At 36.9% G+C, this 21,534-nt stretch overlaps 1 protein-coding gene across 2 annotated transcripts in view; it reads right to left on the reverse strand.

Annotated features, from left to right (window-relative positions):
* Positions 1-286: 286 nt before the first annotated feature.
* LOC137402343 (EF-hand calcium-binding domain-containing protein 7-like) overlaps positions 287-21,534 on the reverse strand; it is a 52,252-nt gene continuing 31,004 nt past the window's right edge. For both annotated transcript variants that reach the window (XM_068088850.1, XM_068088845.1), the window contains 5 exons: positions 15,987-16,135; positions 11,557-11,688; positions 5,808-5,924; positions 1,579-1,686; positions 287-776 (listed from right to left, as the gene is read on the reverse strand). In XM_068088850.1, coding sequence (XP_067944951.1) covers positions 693-776; positions 1,579-1,686; positions 5,808-5,924; positions 11,557-11,688; positions 15,987-16,135 — 590 coding nt within the window. In that variant the 3' untranslated portion in view covers positions 287-692. The remainder of the gene's footprint in view (positions 777-1,578; positions 1,687-5,807; positions 5,925-11,556; positions 11,689-15,986; positions 16,136-21,534) is intronic.

Raw genomic sequence — 21,534 nt, forward strand, 5'->3', positions numbered from 1 at the left:
TTACAGAGAGTCAGGTGATAATCACACATAAATGCTTCAAGTACATTTCAAATTATATAACGCCTTCAGAGGCTTTCCTGTCGCTGATGATATGAGCCAAATAATTATTTATGTGCATTTGCTATCTGATAGCTTGTTGATTTCCTGAGCAAAAGTTATCAGTGCCACAGTTGAGTGAGAACCATTACAACTCGCTGCACAATTTGATATGCAATCAGAAGTTTTCGAAGGAAAACGCAATAATTATCGAAGTACCTATCAAAGAAGCATGGAGGGGATGTTTACGCATTAAACTTCATTCTCTAGCAAAGAAAAACACTGCATAGAGTATAGATAACTGCATGACTTACAGAGACATAATCACACAAACATGATACCTTGTTCAGATGAACGAAGAGATAAAAACCAGAATGCTGAACAGCGATAGTATGATGGTTACCCGTGTTTAGCCTGGGAACCTTAGAGACGGAAAGGTGTGCTGAAAAAAGTGATAGTAAAATGATTGTCCATAAAAAATGAAAAATTTATCTTTTGACAACATTGAATTTACCAAAAAATTGAAAAACTACAAATTCTTGATGGACTGGTATGGACGGTTGTTTGTTTAGTGAGATCAGATAATGTTCAGATAATTCTAAAGGAGACGAGGAACGAAAATATCTTTAGCCAGGGCGTGTCTCACTTTTTTGGCATCACGAGGCTGTTAGTAAATCTCTTTCAACGCATGAGAGCTGCCACTCCTTTCTCTCATCGGCAGGCACCATCTGATAGGCTACCTACAAGGCATCATGTCAGCAGTCATGTAGCATGCTAGAACAACGGACAAGAACTTATCACAAATAAAAGTTGAAACTGGAATGGATGTCTGGAATGGATGTAAGAATTTTTTTATATATTCTGAAAACAGATAAACTAAAGCCATTGAATAAATAAATTACTAAATTAAATAAACCTTCAGCAGGCCATGAGAGAATACAGAGGGAGAAATGGCTAGCAATTCTAGAGAGCTATTTGTAGAATAACCCATTAAAAAGATGAATAAGCTAGAAAAGCCATTGCCAAACGCATTCTAAAAACTGTCAGCAGAACCAACCAGAAAAGAAGACACTATCAGGTGGTGTGAATTTGTTCAAGTAAAATAATTGGCCGGAAGGAATGCCAATTACCAACCAATGATTTTTCCTTAGATAAATAGCAGTAAAATTGAAACAGCTGAACCTAATAGGCTATAATTGGATATAAAGTGCAAAAAAATAGAAATTATTCTGAATATCTCGTACAAGGCTGAATCAACCAGGGCTATATATCACCTCCGAGAGACTTAGCGCCGAGGCACCTACCACTCTTGCTGCGGCTAAATAAACGCTAACGAATACATTTTTATTATTAAGTGGTACACTGCGACATCCAAAAAAATGATAGAATATATAGAGTAAAGATAAAAGTGATGGGAATAGATATAGAGTTAAGACTATTGCGCGTGCTTTATCTCATAAATCAAAAACGATCAACCATAGATTGAGACGTGCAGAGACGCACGACCATCAGTAAACCGCTAGAGAAATACAAAAGTCTTACCATGAAACTAGTCGCGGGAACAGGGAAGATCTGACTGAGGGATTTAGGATTGGACTTGACGTTCTTGCTAGCGCTGCAGTCCAAGTTAACGGTGGCCCGTGTTGGCAACTGCAAATAGATGAACTCTCTACTTTGAGGTGGAGAAATATAACCTTAAAGATGAACTTGAAACAAGATTTTAGTAGATGTTATCCGAAAATATCGGTATTTTCCATCATTTAAGGTTGTTTTCGACGTTTGAGGTGATTGCCAAAATGTTTCTAAATTAAAATCGACAAAACGTGATCGCGGTTAAAATGCTCAGAAAAGATAATGTGCCAAAATGATGTCACTAGTTGTGGGGCTGCCTGTCTCTCTCATTATCGATATCGGCTATTGCATCTCTCTATTCTCTCGAAATTTTTGCCGAAGTGCAACTATAGACATCATAATCGCACTTCTGAGCGATAAAAAAAGAATCTCATTCAGACTCTGGACTGAGTAGGTCTATAAAGATAAAATTACACCAAATTGAAGCTTATGTCTTAGCTTTACATCGATACTACTTTCATTTACAATACTTCAATGGTGTAAGCTCATCTTCACTAAGAAATTACTGAACCATATTTCTTACTACACTGATGTAAACAAGAACACGTGTTGGTTTACTAGATCGAGGCACCAAGTAGTCATTGCTGGAATGACCAGTTTAGTCAGGGCTAGTACACCCAACTTGCAGAGCTGGAGCCCAGGAAATATTTAGAGAATGATCATTGGCTCAAATCTATTCATCAGCCAAGTAGACGCTGAATAACAGAATGAAGAATGCATAAATGAAGATTACAACAAGATGATACATGTTTACAATACAAGCAAATAATGTGACAAGGTAAAGAGGTGATGGAGAGGCCACCCACAAACCTTGGCACAAACAACCAACAAACCAAGCCTAAGGTACATTGCTCGTGGTAAAGCAAGGGTGGAGGGTGAAGGCGGTACAAGTTGTGAAACTCGGGCCAGAGCGGTACTGCCAGATGCTAAAGACAGTTGGCTAATTGAAGAGGAAATGGCTGACGATCAAAGCCAGACCTCATGAGAAACAGTCGAGTATGGCTGATTCGGTTAGTTTACAGACCCTTCCAACCAGCGAGAACTCTGAGACTTGTAGGCGTTTTGGTAGCTCTGGCACGTTATCTAACATTACATAATAATCGAGCGTGAGAAGACTTTCATAAATGGCTCCTTTCCAAAATAACCAGACATGAAAGAGTTTGCTTAAAGTGCAGCGCTGATTCATACCCTTGATAACTTGTAATATATAATATTCTAAGTGTTCGCGGGAGGAAAATACGCTTGTTGAACATTAAAGGGAAGACATTGGGCCTAACATCTCCGCTACCTGTTTCCTCTGTCCAAATATAAATGTCCGCTACACCTACTTCGGCAATAGCCTTCGCGATTCATTAAAGGGGGAGGAAACTATCAGCAAGATAACTGGCATCAGAACAAAGTGCATCTATTAATGGAATAGCTATAATTACTAGCGGTCAGCGGCTATGACGAGCGCTGCCTATTGTTACGTACTAAGTATATAATACCAACACTCTACAGACATTTAGAGAGTTATGAGCTATAAGGTATATCAGCTACTACATATGAATTTCTATAAGAAGACAATAAACTAGGTGTGGCTAACCGAACTTCCATCAGCTCAACAAACTATATAACACACTGACAGCAGTCTCCAAGTATAAAATATATGTCAGTTTTACTGCCATGTATAGGTATGAGTATACGCAATGTACTAAAACACATATAACCTGCACTAATAATATGAACAGTATAAGTGGGAGTGGCAGTCGCGGTGGAGGCGATGTGAGTGCATCTTAGCTGAGCGAGACATAAGTGAAAATCTTGTTCCTACTTGGTAACAAGACCTAAGGCTACTTCTCTTTGGGTGTCAGCCATGTTGATACAAGGCAACCTGGAAGCTTCATATAAGTTTCCTTTACTATTCCAGATTGTATTCCTGATATTAAAGATGGAAATAGAAGATTATAAGCATCCTATACAAGTGAAACAATCGAACTTACTGGAAACCCAAACACCACTTGTAACGATCAAAGTGCTGATTAATTTCCTTCTCAGGCACAGACAGCTGGGCTGCCTTTACTAAGATACAATCAGCAGACCAAAAAGAAAGCAATTTATCATTATCATTATTTTTCTGTTAACTCTAATTTATAGAAACCAACTATTAGCTGTATGCCAAAGAATATTGCTAAGGTAGTTTTGCTCAAGAGCCTCCTTAAATTAGCATGACATCTCTAATATTGTTGATTTCTGTACTATTTTAGATGTATGACAGGTAAAACAGGTGTCTGTTAACTATAGTCTCGAGTGCCTCGCTTAATACTGATATAATTCTTTTTTCCAAAATTCTAAATTGATCACTTTTAATTGCTAGCTTTCTGTACTTCTGTTGTTATTGTTACTATAACAACTTGGCTAATTTGTAGACTGGTTTATGGCAAACATATTCCTAGCTTATTACTAGACTTAAGGTGTCACTAGACTTATAGACTTATGGTGTCACTAGATATATATGTGAGGGTAGACAGACTCCTTTATCAGACCAAAAATATTATAATAGCTAAAAGAAAGGCAAAAGTGCAAACTTTGCTGAGTCCGCAGACAGAGCCTGTTATTTGTAATTGGGCAGGGAGAAAATGCTGTCGACAGCTGTCATTGTGTCATATTACACCATAGCTTTTTCTCACGCTCTCAAGAGTTCACTCTCTGTAGGCGCGCCTCTTCACCCTCAGATATGCCTGAAGAGTGATGAAAAACACAACATAAGCTCACTATCCTTCCTCCCAAGTTCCACTGAAAGTTCAAGGACAATACCCAATGAGGTCTGCACCAGCAAGAGGGTAAGGATAGAGTATCTGTTCCTTATGGCAATGGCTTGTGCGCTACCTTGCCAGATGGTTATAATGATGAGCTCACGGAAAGTTTTAGTAAATTTGATAAGTATCAGTATTTTTTTATCATTTGTGATTGTTTTTGATGTTTGAGATGCTCTGACAGCCAGGATGTTTCAAGATTGAAATTGAAAAACCCTGATCACAGTTAAAACGCTCAGAAGAAAACTACGTGCAAAATGACCCGACTAGTTGATATCAGTTGATATCAGTTGATATCAGTTGATATCAGCTATTGCATTCAATTTGCAGCGTTATGCATCTCTATTCTGTCAGCCTCTTTGCAACTATAGATGTCATAATCACACTTTCGCTTGATATGAGCATCTTTAACTGTGGTCAAGTTTTGTCGATTTTAATCTTGAAACATCCTGGAAGCCGGATCATCTCAAACATGAAAAAAATACCGATACTTTCTGATAAAATCAACTAAAATTTAGTGTACGTTCATCTTTAAGCATTCATATTCGTATTTAAAACAGGTAAGTGCAGCTTGGTGCACCAATATCAGTTGAGGCAAAATGAAAACACGATTCCTTTCCCCTCATAAATCAAACTAGTTTTGCATCGAAACTTTAACTACAAACGTTTGTATATTGCAAATCTTAAGAGCGAGACAGCTGTAACAAGATCAAACTGTTTGAAATATCAGGCCATAATTGATATGCACTAGCCACAGGCCGAGGGAGCCCAAATCATAAAAAACTCATGATTGTTCATTGAATCTGTCACTTTCAGATGACGGAGCCTCAGGCCAATTAGATGAACAATACAATAGAACATACGATACCAAAGCTATAGTATCAGACAGCCTATTGTTTTCCAATATTCTTCCAGCCGGTACCAAGTAATGAACAGGAAGAGACACAACCATCCTTTGCCGTGGTAAACATTGCATTAAAGGAACTTATAGTATCGCTAGATGTCATCCCTGTGACAGCGTCTCATTATGCCGCGCACACTCGGCAGCCCCTCACATTAGATGAACAGACTGAAGAGAGACACCGCTATGTTATGGCGTCACAAAAAAACAATAGATATTATCATGCTGCCGGCCAATGACAATGCCTTGGAATGCGCTTCTGCACTCTATCACTCAATACACTTACTACTAAAACAATCACAAGATCTGGCATCGCTGTTAACTAAATAATAGTAAGGGCAAGCATAATACCAGATCGGCTGATAAAGAAACAATGACCTTTCTAGCCTGCTGCCAACAAGCTGAAGAGGAAACCAGTTCCGCTGACTCACTCTCTCTCCTACCTTATTCTCAATAGCCACGGCTGCTGATGTCTCCGTTTCGTATATGTAGATACCCACATCCCTATCATTGCCCGATGACCTGGCAGCACGACTCCGGTTCTCGGAAGGTATCAACTCCTGAATAATTGATCATTTGATGTAAACTTCATATCGCCATAGATGAATATATATCTTATATAGTAACATCTCTACTGGTTTCACTCTCATCGGAGTATAAAATCTTATATAAGGTATTTATAGCAAACACTAAAGAGCTGGAATTACAATTCAAAATTACAGGGAGAGATAAGAAATAAATGTTATGAATGCTCACGGTTGCTCACTTAACAAGCAGGGGCAACTCCAACTCGCTAAACATTGACCATGTAAGAACAGAATATACACATCTGCTGTTATTTCTAACACCAACAACGTGGCCATCACTAAAAGTCTGAACAAGCTCACAATGAATAAGAAATAGTAAGCTTCATTGCTTTTTAAAAAATACATTGCTTGTAGGGGAAGAACCACTTTTCAAAACCACTTTTCAAAATGTGGGAAATCAAAACTTTAAAATTGCTACTAGTAAATAATATAATTCCTTGTTTGTTTAATGCATAAGGCTTGCCAACTGAATGCCAAAGAGCCACTGACATGAGTGATTCCTGAATCAGGCTGAATAAGCACTGCCGCAATCACTGGTGTTACGCTATATGAATTTTTGAGCTTCGAAGTTGTGGTTTTGGTTGTAGGAATGAGGAGGACGAAGTTGTGGTTTTGGTTGTAGGAATGAGGAGGACGGATCTATATGATACGCAGGAGTGGTCACACAGCTCTCAATTGTTCGCAGCTGACGAGTTTACACACTACGAAAAAATTGTTGCATAATTCCACGTTTTCAATATTAGCCTTTTGTGCTTTTAGCTAGAGTGCGGCACAAAATTTATGTCGCGGTTGACACGATTAAAATGAGTCCAAGGTCAAATATCAATGTCAGAATGTGAAAAAAAATTCTTTTAAATTCAAAGTTAATATTTATTTCGGAGATAATATTTTTGAAACAAACGCGTTAAATACAGAGGTGCGTAGGAATGCTGTAAGGACATCAATAATAAAAACCCAACCTCCGATCGAAAAGATTTATGCCATAATACGAATATTGGTGTTTACATCATGCGCAGTACTACATTGTTGATACGATGTTTATACAAATAGCCTACCCTCCTTGAATCAGAGATTTGAATCGCTACGAAGAATTAAATATGCGACGTTCGAAACCATTTACATGATTTGAAGATGAAAAATCCGACAAAAATTCGTAGCATGTAACACTAGTGATTGTCATCAATGTAAAGCCTGGTTCCCATATACGTCGCAAAGCACCGGCGACAGCACCGCAGGCTACTAGGGGTGAAATGGGAACCTACGCGTCGGGCCCCGCCGATAGTTGCCGGCGGCATCGCATTAATTTAGCGCTGTTCAAATTTCGCAAAAGACAGCAGGCAAAACCTTCCCAAAAAGCACCGTACGGGTGAAGGTCACCATTATAAAAATGGCATGGCGAGCGAACATTTTATTTGATTACGCGATTGTGTTTAGCGATGCAGCTTATATGTGAACATGTCACCGAGCGTAACGTCGCAAACGTTTTGCTGCGCAAGTTACCGCGGGAGTCCCGCAATCTATATGGAAACCCAGGCTTTAATAGCGCTTAAGTCTACCACAATGACATCTATACAGCAGACAGTCAAACCTTGTCTCGCAATTACCTCTCCATCCAAATTTATCAGTAAAGTTGAGCATTTTTAACATACGACATTCGAAGATTCTTGAAAAAACTGCAGTTTTGTAAGCCAGTAAAAATGTGTGCAAGTTTCCTTTCAGTGTTCTGTGTTATGTTGATATGCTGCTCAGACAATACTGAACATTTCTCTGTCTTAGAATCAGTGATACCAAAAACACTATTGTGAGTAATGGTAGTAGCAGTGGTAGTAATAATAGTAGTAATAGTAGTAATAATAGTAATAGTAATAATAGTAGTAATAATAATGACAGTTGTAGTAGTAGTAATTATAGTAGTAGTAGCAGTGGTAGTAGTAGTAGTAGTAATAGTAGTAATAGTAATAATAGTAGTAACAGTAGTAGTAACAGTAGTAATAATAATAGTAGTAGTAATAGTAATAATAATAGTAGTAATAGTGACAGTTGTAGTAGTAGTAATAGTAGTAATAGTAATAATAATAGTAGTAATAGTGACAGTTGTAGTAGTAGTACCCTAGGACACTTATGTATTCGCGGCATCTAACTTTCGCGTTTTCGCGGTGTAATCCTCTCGCGAAAATTTAATGAGCGAAACTAAACTATCATAACGAACGAGCGAAAACGCGAAGTTAAATAGCTTTGTTCGTTGATATCCACAATAAAATCGTAATATTAGACATGCAGGCAACTTTCGTCTGTGGTTAGGATAAATGGGAAATTTCTGGTAAACTCATTATAGCTAATACACCAACTGAGCAGCATGGCAAAGCAATATCAGTTTAGTCACCGAATTTGTAACTGATGATAATGAAAGTCTGGTAGGTGAAGTCGTAAAATTGAAGAATAATTATTGCAGTGATGAATTTTATTACTATCCAAAAACAACATCAACCCTCATCAGGTCCAACCACATTATCTCTTTCACTGCCAATCATGTACAAATTCGTTACCGGCCTAGTGCCAGCCATTTTACCGAAATTGCCGATATTGCTTCATGATATGTATACAGTATTTTTCAAGTTCTACTTTAATTATCTGTATAATCACGAAAATCTAAATTGTCTGTTATGTCATCAACAACTAATTACCTGTTTTATGACTCGCGCGGGGTAGTTAATGAACTCACAGAAAAATGTTCGCTTTTAGATTAGAAATTCTCAAACAAAAGTTTAAAATTGCTTCGTTGTTTTAGGCTGATTTTATAGAGAAAATCTTCGGACAACACAGTCAATTTCATAAAACACTTAAAGACCGTGGGTTATGTGGTCAACAAATAATAAAATCAGGTTACCAGACAATTGCTGAGAAAGTCAGAAAATGCGTTTATGTCAGTGGCCCCTAGAAAACGCATAAATGCGTTTATGGCAGCGTAAGGGTTATACAGTTTTGGTTGTGAAGTTGGTTGTTACCTATCTATTTTCTTCTTCTTGGGATTCGAGTGTGAAAGTCACGGCGGGAGGGACCTAGACGTCATTGATAGTCTAAGAAACAAATGGCAGCAAGTGGTCAAATTGAATTGTCGATCTCACCCACACATTTCAGCCCGTGGTTTACAAATACGAACTATTCCCAAATTGAATTTTTTTCTTATTAGTGAACTGAACCTGAGGAATGTAATGTTTTTTCCACTGCATTTATTTTCACACCACTATATTTTCGAACTCATCAGAGCCGCGAAATTAAGTTGCAGCGAAATTTTACTCTGTGTGCTACTCACGAAACTAAATACTAGCGAAATATAAGTGTCCTAGGGTAATAGTAGTAATAGCAATAGGAGTAGTAGCAGTAGTAGTAGTAGTAGTAACAGCAGTGTAGTAGTGGTAGTAGTAGTGGTAGTAGTAATGGCAGAAGTAGTAGTAACAGCAGTGTAGTAGTGGTAGTAGTAGTAGTAGTAATGGCAGAAGTAGTAGTAACAGCAGTGTAGTAGTGGTAGTAGTAGTGGTTGTAGTAATGGCAGAAGTAGTAGTAACAGCAGTGTGGTAGTGGTAGTAGTAGCAGTAGTAGTAATAGCAGAAGTAGTATTAGTAGTAGCAGTAGTGACAAAAGGAAGACAATGCTTCTCTGAAAATTTAACTAACAAATAATGAAAAATGTGAGTAAACATTTTCACATTCTATAAAAACACTCTGAAGCTGCCTAGCAGTTGTTAGAGAAAAAATGATGGGAAAAAAGACAGTCAGAAAGGAGTAAAAGTGGTGAGGCAGGGCATAGTAATTTAGAATAAAATTAAAAAAATAAAATATAAAAACACAAATTTATAAATTAGGTTAATTTATAAAGTTCAGTTAGTCTGAACTACATTAGCTCCCTATCGTGACCTTCACCTAAACTAAACGTCGCTACCTAAACACTGTCCATTTCCCGTAGTGTCAAGGCAACACCTTGACTTGCCTATCGTTAATGTAAAGGCGGTGAACAGTAGAAATCTCTATTACTTTTTATTGATGATTAATAACTTTATTGATCTAGCTAACAGGATGAAATTTAGTTTTTTCATATAGTTTGTCTTTATGTAATATTATATAACACATTCATTATAATGCAATATGTAATTACGAGAGAAATTTATTGTTAAGCTGCTTTGGGATAAGAACCAATTTAATGAAATATAATACAGTCTTATAGAAATATCTGCTCTAACATACAACATGAAGCAAGTATCAAAGGCATTAAGTTCTTATGTTGAGATATCAAAATCCTGCCTAAACTATGCCCAGAATATTTGTATATATCCTTCCACACGTATGACAAACATCATTTTCTATTCCGTGACACAAACATACTACATCCACCATCGTATGTTCCAGTTTATGAACTCTCTGTTACTATAACCTTCAATTCACTATCCCGACTCCTCGGTAATACTATTAGACTAACAACTTTCAAAACACAAATATTCAACTCACCTAATAATTTTTGATTATTGATTAATAAATAATAATTAATGATTTCACTTAAGTGTTTTCCCTTTTTTGTTTTCTTTCTTTTAGCACGGAATAAAAAACATCATTTCGTTAGCGACTACCAATCCAGTTGAAAAGTTATACATACAACAAGAAACTAATAACATAGACAAAAAATTTAAGAACTAGTAGACTGCTGACCTTTGACCTGACCTTTGATCTGTTGAAACAGCAATTTAATATTGTTTTTTTTGACAGGCAGTACTTGGCTACAGACATATTCCTAAACATCACATACACGGACGTGATAGGTGAAGTTAGACAACAACAAGTCTACAATTGTATTAGCCGACGACGGGAATGTTTTCATGACAAACAGAAAAACAGCAATAATGTATAGCTTATAGATTAAGGGCTTTGTTAGCCTGGAGACAGCATAAAGACAATAACTCTGTTTATCGCTGATCAACGCTACTGCTCGCGGGCAAGTGTGCTGAATGATTATAAAGTATTTCATTAGAAAATAAACCTGATTAAAATAGAGTTGTCTGTACAGCAACCGCATATACCTGTACCCACTACCTGCTACCTCTTAGAGGAGGTCTATTAGTGCTTTGGTACTGTGTACCGGAGTGCAAACACAGCGTACTCGCGTAAACGATGAAATACTAGTCTCGCAGCAACTGTCATTGAGGAGAATAAAGATAAAGATATGTGTGACAGCCAATCACCACCACTGAAGCACTACATATTACACAGACTGGTGTGGATGCTAGGTAAACTATTGGGAAAGGTTAGCAGCTGAAATCTTTCCCAAAGCATCCAGATTCCCTCGACAATGCATTTGGTTTGCGATGCACCTAGTCGACGAATAATCGTGGAAAAGGCAACTCCGATATACGGCGAAATAATGTAAACCATCGACCAAGGAAAATCCAGCAAGAGCACCATGATCTTTAAACAACCGAGACTAATTCTCATCGGCCAACCTACTTGCCAATGCAACACGCCGTTTAATAGCATTAAAATGTGTAGCCACTGCAAACATCTACGAGTCGGCTATGCACTTTGCCGATGCGTAAGTAAGCCAGCCGTTATACTCTTACCCCCTTGCTGGTACAAACTTCCTTGAGTGCCATTCTCAGACTTTTAGACCTGGAACTTAGGAGAGAAGGTAGAGGGCTGAGGGTGTGTTCTGCATCCCCCTCTAAACACACCTCCAAGGTGAAGGGGTACGCCTACAGAGAGTACAAATGAGAAGACATCACCCTGACACAGTTGTGGCATGTGACATGTGATAAGACAACGACGGCTGTCGACAGCAATTTTCTCTTTTCACTTGTGGCTAACAATATCTACCCATCTGTCAGCGAGCCTACATGGTTTGCAACTCAGCTTTGTGTGTCTAGACCACAGTGTTGGCCTTACAGAGTTCACAAAGACTTTCCCTTACTTCCAATGAATCTCTGAACCAAGCATTACAGTCAACGAGTTTTTGAGAAATACATGGCGTGCGTTGAGATGAAATGTAAAAAAACAGCATTTTCGTGGAAAAAACTGTTCAATTTTATAAATTTTGCAAAAAAGTAATTTCTAAAAAATATTTATTAAAAACTCAATGGGAATAAATAAAAAAATAAAATGGATAAATCCATTTCATAATCTGGCCCATCGAGCATCATTGTTATAACAGTAGATTGATTCGGTGTTTTCCTGTTACGTTTGGTAAAGCGTGAAAGTGCGAAGTGCTTGAAAGACCTATCATGTCTCTTAAACGACCTCAACCCTCCAAATCGTCCAATAAAATTAAGGAAAGGAGGAAAATGTTTACAATTAATGAAATAGTGACTTGAAAAAATTAGCTTCCATTTTGCTGATTTTCACTATTCCTGGGAGGGGAGGGGTTATGCCCATCCTGATTAATTGAAAAAAATGAGGACGCACTATGAGTGTGTTTAAACATCTGTGCATCAGTGTTATGAATGACGAGTAAACTATTGAGTTTATTGTCACATTCCTCTATACTCTATAGAGAGCGGAGCTATTAGGAAGAGAGTCAGCCTAACAGGATAATAAATATACAACTTGGGAAGATATGCATGTTATCACAAGAGTAACAAACTTCTTCACCTCTAACACGGCAAGTTGAAAGACCAACATTAGGACGTGTGTAAATAATGTAAGATATTTCATGCAGTAACTTTTTGCATACACTTGCTGAAACGCATCCAAGTCTTGCGAGCATTTGTAACTATCAATGCAATGCTAATGTAGCGCAGCAGCCATGCTGAATTATTATCTTAGCTTGTAGTCCTTTTCACAAGAGAAGTAGTATTTGCTCTTCATGCGTGTTGTCTATGTGTGTATGTCGGAGGGTGCGGCTCACTTACCAATAAACAGTGAAACACAAATTAAAACATCACACGCCACTAATTTCCTGCATAACATAACGTAAAGATTACAGATTACGTCCTTTTGAATATAGTACGCATAATTGATGTATTTCAAAGGGCTTAACACATAAAAGGCAAATTTAAATTTGTAATTTAAAAATCAATCCCTAATACATAATGACTCAGCTGCAGGTGTGGTAAGCTTTAAGCCAAAAACAATGAGTGACTCTCATCGGCCAGAGAGCTACTCATAGATTGACTCCTCACTATCGAGTCTGGGTCAGAACAAATGTCTGACAAGATTATATTCTGCCTCGCTGACCTTCAGCACGTACACCATTTACTTGAAAAAAATTGACACTGACCTTTGATGGGCTAAAGACTAAACATACACACTTTCGTGACAGAATTGATATTTTGCCAAGCTATTACAGTGAACATGAAGGTCATGTTGCAATGCATTCTATGAATGAGTAGCAGCAGTATGTTCCTATGGCTCTTTTATAGGGCTTTTCTGAGGAGAACACACTCCCTTATTTGCTATAACTATTCTGGGCTGATCGATCCATTGTATAAATCATAAAATGCTTGCTGAGACTATAAATCTTGGTAAAATCTAAAGTTACGGTGTTTGTCAGTTTGTCTTGACATTTTTCAAGATCAAATTTTGTTTTTAAAGTCTGCCAAGTGAGAATATACAGCTATAGCCATGCTCCATGCTGACTGAAACCAGCCAGTTTCTGGTTACTGAACCAAAGAGGTGATAACTCTGGCTCACCAGGACTCAAATAGGTGTTTGGTGTCTGTGAGTGGCCATCTACTGCAGGTATTAATCCTCATAATATAAACTGTCACAATCACAAGTAACCAACTCACAAGTAGTAGCTTTACTCAGCCCAAATCACTCGTGAGGTGAATATTTTGCAGCGTGAGGTGAATATCTTACATTGTAAACACGAACGCACTATTTAACCGAGGAGCGTTACGCTGTACAGTTATAAATCACTCCATAATATTACTAAATATACTGAACCTATACAAGATGACTCTTAAAAGGCACAAGACTCTAGAATATATAATCTATCTGCCAGCACATACTAGCATTATCTTTTATTCATTATCTGGTGGTAGGAGATATGTATTATATAGCTGCAGTCTACCATAACTGTATATTTATTCTATAATTAATCAAAAATTGCGTCATATTATGGAGATATTTATGAGATAGAACTTTGTGTTGCATCATATCAATAGAGTTTGAGAATTAAACATAATAAAAACATAATATGGTCATAAGACAGATATTTACTTCATACAAACTTCACACAAGTACCAGGCTACATTTAAAATCGATTTACAGTATGATCACTTCTGTATTTGAATGTCAGGACATAAAATGGAAATTCGAACAAATATTTGTTTCAACACATCAAGCAATTTCCAATAAAAGATGTCTGAAATTTCTCTGTTAATAGTAGTTCCTTGTTTAACGTGGTCTTGATACTTCGGCGTATATGAAAAACTTAGCAATTACGCTGCTTTAGACGACTTGTGCTAAGTGCATCTGACTATAAGATTCTCAATATTTTCGCAGAAAGTTTTCCAGATTTTCCAGCGACACGTTAAAAGTTTTGCTATGGTAAAAAAATTGAGAAGGAAAAGAGTTAAGGTCAGAAGACACTGTATAGAAGATATTGAACAACTAGAAGATGATGAAACAGTTCTATACAAAAGCGATAATTAGAATGCAACCTGCCGAGCAAATGATACAAATATTTTTGTTTCCAAAATGTTAATTTTTGTTTCCGTATGTAATATAATTATGGTTTGTTCATTTCACCTGTTTTTGAATATATATTTGTAGCGTTTGATAAATAATTACTGTAAAACCTCCAATTGGATGCAATGGTGCTCTATTTTTCAACCTTCCTTTTATAGTGGCGGTCAATTGGAGGCGGCGTTCAAATAAAGGCTGGCGTTGTATTTTTTCAAATGGCTCGTCAGAATTTTGGGAAGATAAATTTAGCCCCTTTACGGGCATAGCAAATGTCGCCTGCATTTTTCCCTTATTTTTTGTTTTGGTGGAGCAATATTAAACCTTTTGTATGCAATAAATTTGCCAACTTACCTCCAACTTATCAAAGATCTCTTAATAAATATGCAATGAGAAATTGAGAAATATCTCTACCAGTTGATATCTATTGCTTGCAATTAACCTATGATGATATTATAGCCTGTGTCCTGCTTTGCAAATTGTTCCAGCTTTCAATTTTTATTTCCTCTTAAATTTGAAGACCTAATTTTATATCTATATTCACCAATGTTGCATAAAAGCCCATCGCACTCGTTGATAAGTTTGCTACAGTTTGCAGCTAAAACTAGCTTTTTATGTCCAATAGAAGAGTTACGAGGGTCGATCAACTGTAAGATCAGATTATCGCAATGACTCTAGCATGAAATTTGAAGGCATATTTTTGAAGGAAACCTTTTACTTGAAAGCTCCAACAAATTGAAATGCAGACTATAAGATCATCTTACGCTAATTGCAAGCAATGGATAGCAACTGGTAGAGACATGTATCAGGTTACCAATAGATCTTCTTTAGAGATCTATGACAAGTTGAAGGTAAGTTAACAAATTTCTTCCACCCAAAGACCTAAACTTGCTCCACCCATAGGAGAGTACAAGAAATAGGTGAAATTCGATTCACCCAGAAAAGGGTTAAATTTGTCTTCTCAATATTCTGATGAGGTGTTTGAAAAATAGGGTTGCCCTTTATTTGAATGTCCCCTCTAATAAAGTGTCACTCTAAGGGAGGAGTTAAAAAATAGAGGTTATGGCGTTCAAATAAAGATTTTACAGGATATCTATTGTAACTTAGAGCAAGTGACAAGACTTATTGTTAAAGCAATACATGTTCTATGTTACGGTAATGATAAAAAAGTAGTTTTATTGATTACTACTTTTATTAATTTGTTTTTTTAGATATGTAAGTATTTTACATTTAGTTTTCAACATAGTTTTTATAGATTATACACTTATTTTAATGCTATATGTAATTGAGTGAAAGATTTCATTTCATTTTTGCTTGGACGACCAATGGTTTCGACATGCCAAGGTTACCTGACAAAGTTATCACTTACCTGGTTCTGAGTGAGTGATGAGTCATAGCCAAGGGCATCAAGGGTTACCCATAAGTCTTCAGTGTCTCCTTCTGCGTCTTCCGCTTCTAACTCGATGAGACGCATAAAGCCTTTGCAAGTGAGCTCTCCTTTTTTTAATTCAGCATTTTCTGGAAGAGAAAAACAATGAGCTATCTAATACTAGTTAGCCAACAAATTGAAGCACTGACAGACCTGAGGGAGATAAAGGGAAAGGTTGCCCACAGGCAGATTGAAGGAGGGAATGAAAAGTGCGCCGACAGACAGACCAGCGAGAGAGAGAATATGATTCACAAAGCGTAAAAACTATGTGTGCCATTCCCACCAGTTTTTAATACATCGCCGGGTTTAATACAAAAAATTTTTGACTCAAGTTTCGTGTACTGAAGAGCTGGAGATATGACAGCAAAGCATTCAAAAGCACAGTAAAACATAAACAAAGGTTGTCCTTATAAATAAACTTTATGGGTTTTTCCTGAACATCAGAGTATCTATTTCTGATAGTGTCTGATGCAAAGATATGATTAGCTGTTGTATTTAATAGACACTATAATATGTTGACTGTATACAAATGTATAATCCTATAGGAGTAACACCTAATTATTCACATTGCTTCCCATGACATCAACACACTACCCAAACCATGTGGTTTACTATAACTTGACAACTTAACAACTTTAAAACTTCTTAACCTACTATAGATGGACAAAAAATTGAAATAAAGCCTTCTAGTGTGGATGTAAACCGACAAAAAACACCAGGTCTCAAAATAAATTGCTCATTTGGTTAAATAAACTTTTGGTTGAAAATGTTATTTAACAAAAAATTGAACATTTTTACCAGAGCAGTTATGAGCTCATAAACTGTACAATGTACTCAACAAAAAATTTGCAACCATATTTCAATATGCAATACCAAAAAGTGTGCAAAAACTACAAAGTAGTTTATTAGCAAAAAATAATCTTATTGCCAATAAACTACAAAGTAGTTTTTTGCCAATAAGACTCTTTTTTTAGATAACTAATTGGTTTTCGGCTTGTAGTTGCCTAATCAGCAGCCACATACGATTTTTTTACATGTTCAGCAAAGTTCATGTATAATGTAGGAAATGCTTTAGATTGTTTGATGATGTTTTGCAAGTTGGTTCCCCTGACATCACTCATCTAAAAACCTAGTCTGAAATCCTGTTATTAATGTTAGCGCATATCAAATTTTCACATAAAAGCACTCAAATGACACAGTTTGCTAAATTGCAACACTAACAAACTCTAACAGGATAAATAAATACATGCTGTCAGTGTTATGTTACACACCACTAGTGCAAGAATTATAATTGTAGCTGTGGATACAGCACTTGGAACAGAACGGATCCTTGACAACGAGTGATGCTACACAAGCTCTATGCAGAAGACAGTAAAAAAAAAACTCGAAACTGAAAACCATTGTTCCAGTTTATGAACTTTCTGTTACTACAACCTTCAATGCACTACCCTGACTAATACTATATTTGTTTACCAACTTTTAAAACCCGTCTACTCGACTTACTTAATAATTCCTGATTTCTGCTTTTTCGTTCATTTTCTTTTAGTATTTAACAAAAAAACTATCATTTTGTTGGTGATTATTAATGGCAATAAAAATCTATACATAGATACAAACTAGGTGAATGCTTAGTGTCGTACATCATTTTGGGGAGTCTGGGCATGTATCTTTCTTTTTGCATGCTAGCTGAAACGTGCGTATGTTAATCAATCGCCATTCAAAATCAGCAGATGTAATAAGTATGTACACAATTATTTCATTGTATGGCAAAGTGGCTGCGTGGAGTAGTGGTTAGTACGTTTTTCCGCAAAACCCGAGTTTCTGAGGTCAATTTCAGTGCAATGCGGGTTTTTTAGTTACTATAAATTTATCGACATAACTGGACATACGATAAACAAACACTTGGATTATATATGGATGAGAAGTTTCAATTGCTAGTCTTTTATTGGAGGAGGATATTTATGAAAGCAGTCATAAATTGAACAAATTAATTTTCAAATTCCTTCAGTAAAAAGTTACTAAAAACACAACACATGAAGAGACCAAGCCAGCACAAGAAACAGTCCTAGATAGGGTTACAAAGTGATATGCTGACTAGACTGCTGCTAGCTTGGTCAGCACGAGGAATCGAATCGGAACTTAGCTGGGGTGTAGCCAGCTTATCAGTCTATCTGTGTAAAAACAAGCTGGCCTCTGTACAAGGTGAAGAGGTTCACTCACTGAGTGACAGTAAGTTGCTTACCATCAGCAGAATATATTTCCATATGCCACCTGTGGCAGCCCATTACTGTCACGTATCACTACAACGAGTTACGCCAAACGCCCAAGCCTTGGAGAAGAAAAATGTTAAACGTTTGCACAGGCCGGTGTCATATAGACTCAGAGGATATGGCTAAACATTCGAGAGTGTCAAACGAAGGAATGAGCCTCAACTATTTCGCCGAAGATCTGAAATTTGACAAACTGTATGAGATTTTTAAACCCTGGAAGGATGATGCAAGACCAAACAATATGCATTTTAATTTAAAAGACACAAAAATGCGCATAACACGTGATTTTTCAGTTGCGTATCGGAAAACAAAGCCAAGAGATCTGTTGAGAACTGTATAATTAGAGTTGATTAAAGACAGAATATTATGCGTCACTTTTATCTTTAATACAGTATTTTTTGCGATTGCTTTTACAATTAATGCACAGCTGCCAATTAGCTGTGGAAATATACACACATCTCTCACCTTGGCCTCAATATATTCCTTTATTCATTTACTGATTTAACCAGGTATGTAAACCGGCCTCTAGCGGCTTGTAGGGCGTAGCGTTTGACCTCCCTCAATATTAATACCTAGGTAAATATGAGGAGAAGAACCCTGCTACGGAATGAACAAACAAACTTCTTTCAGCTTAAAAACATTCCGATACTGTACACTCATCCATTCTGTTAGCAATGGGAGTTATGCATGGTTTCAAATTCTTAGGGAGATTGACTGCGAGCTGGTATTGTTCTATCAGGTGTGAGCTGAATGATGGTTTAATTCAAGCGCATCAACTTCTGGTAGACACGAGGAGACAAATCACACTAAAGACACCGAATGGAGATAAATCATCTCATTTTGATAATCCCAAACACAACTTACACGAAAAAAAGTTTGTGGAAACTATAAAAATTATACGGTTTCATTTAACTATGTGGAGGAAAAAATATTAATACAACGATCTAAAAGGCAGTAAGAGTTTAATTGTAATGGCATCTATTAAAGCGTTATATGCGGGACTACAAAGACATGATACACGACCAGCAACTAATTCTTGTAACTGAAACATTTCCAACTATCACCACATCTTTAATCTCCATATTCCTCTAGCTCTTTCTCCAATTGCCATTCTTGACAACTACACGACAAACAATGGTTGTCAGGCCACAATATCCTCAACAAGTGGTCATGGCATCCTCTCTGCCTATGTAGCCTATTGCTGATGATTACCAAACCTTGCAGTCAGTATTACAGCTGGTGCGGCGAATACTGTGGAGCTTAGGCTACGAGTGCATACATGACTTTTAGCACATCACGGCTGCTCCTGCCAAATGACTTGCATCTAACGATGGAAGGCAGAAACTTGGAGGAATTTAAAAAAAAGCTTAATAAGCCAAGTTTATCTGCTTGTCATCACCGTGCCACTGACATTGTCACAATAGACAACAATATCGTGGCAGACCGTTAGACGCTGACTGTTGAAAGTTTGTGTGATGTTCACATGTCAATGATTCTATACATACATGTACGTGCAGGCTGAAGTTACTGACATGTAGTAAATGATGACACGGCACCTCATCAAAAGATACTTATCAATCCTCTGAACATTAACAGGAATTGTTCAGTGCAAAACGCAATCTGGAAGAAATGATATGCCATAACAATAGAGGGCTCATACCCTGATCATGATGCTTGTTTGGAGAATAGAAAATACATCCATAATAAATGACTAAGCAAATATCAGCCAGGTAAAAAAGCTGACACGATAAAATGGATTGTTGTATGAAAAGCCTATGATCAGACTTGATAAGCTGATCTGGTAAGTTCTACGACATCTACTGACTGTTTTTAATTAAACATAAAGCAAAAGATCTAATTTTTAAAATTTTTGGAGTAGGATCGTTGTAACTTCTTAGGAACAATACTATAAAAATAGCAGTGGGTAAAAGCATTTTATAACACAACTTTTACAGAAGTGTCTAGAGTTGTTTACTCGTGAATCCATTTGAAGGCTACTGGCAACATCTTGGAGCAAGGAACCTACGTATAGTAGAATATAATAATCACATTTATAGTGAAACATAGTTGCATGTACAATATGACAACTAATTAAAATGAATGGTTGGCCAAAGAAGGCTGGAAAGGAAGGCTGACAAATTTGGTTGTGCGGTTTTCTAGATTGTTCATAGTTGCTAAGAGTTTCTGCTTGTAGCAATCAAGTGTACTGAAGTGGATTAGAGGACAAACTTTGTTACACGGAAACCAAGAAAAGAGCAATTTGAGAAGAGACCTCCGCAAAAAGCTACCAACACACCTTGGAAAAAATGACTTTCGTTTGGTTAATACCAATAGATAGCAGTTCAATATATGTAACAGATATGGAGAGTGGAGAAGTTCCAACTCCCTTGGGAACGCAAGAAGATGAGATATTGTTCCAAATAACATGCCAACTGCAGGTATGAGCACCGGTGTAACTGATAGAAAGGTGTAAGATTACCAAGTGATGAGCAAAGGTGGCATTTGAGAAGGACCAACAGTATGAAAGCGAGTAACAAAATCGAGTGAGAAATAGGAAACAAGATGGTGTCACAACATTGGAGGACAATTGAAAGAGAGAATGTGAATAATATTACACATGGCTATTTGAGATGTTTTTCGAGATAGCTAGTAAACAATACGATGAAGATCAAAATAAAGAGGAGGGCATAGAGAGGGTTAACTGAAAATGAATGAATGAAACGGTGACTAGAAGCAGCAGATTTGATTAATATTGGAAGACTTCTTAGTTCTTATTAGGGGAAATGAGAACTAAAGAACTGCAAACCATAATGAATACAGACATTAGCTTCTCAGAATTCTGAGCTATTGTTGTCAGAAATCTAGTTTTGGTTGAAAACAACCCTCTCCATACTGAGGAGGTGATATATACACTCCTTCAGTCATTTTGTTTCTGTATTCTGAAGATTGTAACATAAACTCTGTTTGTTTTATTATTGTTTTTTGACTCGAATCAATTATATTTATGTACTCATTTATATATTATCATGTTATTTGTATTATACATATTGCCATGTAAAGAGACACAATTCTCACGAAATCAGCGAAATTTGGACGAAACGATTCGTACGAATTGACATTTGGACGAATTTGTCCATCATTGGTTGCGCACGATGAACGAATCCTGAATTGGACGAAACGTCAGAAATTCCTACGAATCGTTGTTTGATTGGTCGGTT

Source organism: Watersipora subatra, chromosome 1 (assembly GCF_963576615.1).
Source record: "Watersipora subatra chromosome 1, tzWatSuba1.1, whole genome shotgun sequence".
Taxonomy (NCBI): Eukaryota; Metazoa; Bryozoa; class Gymnolaemata; order Cheilostomatida; family Watersiporidae; genus Watersipora; species Watersipora subatra.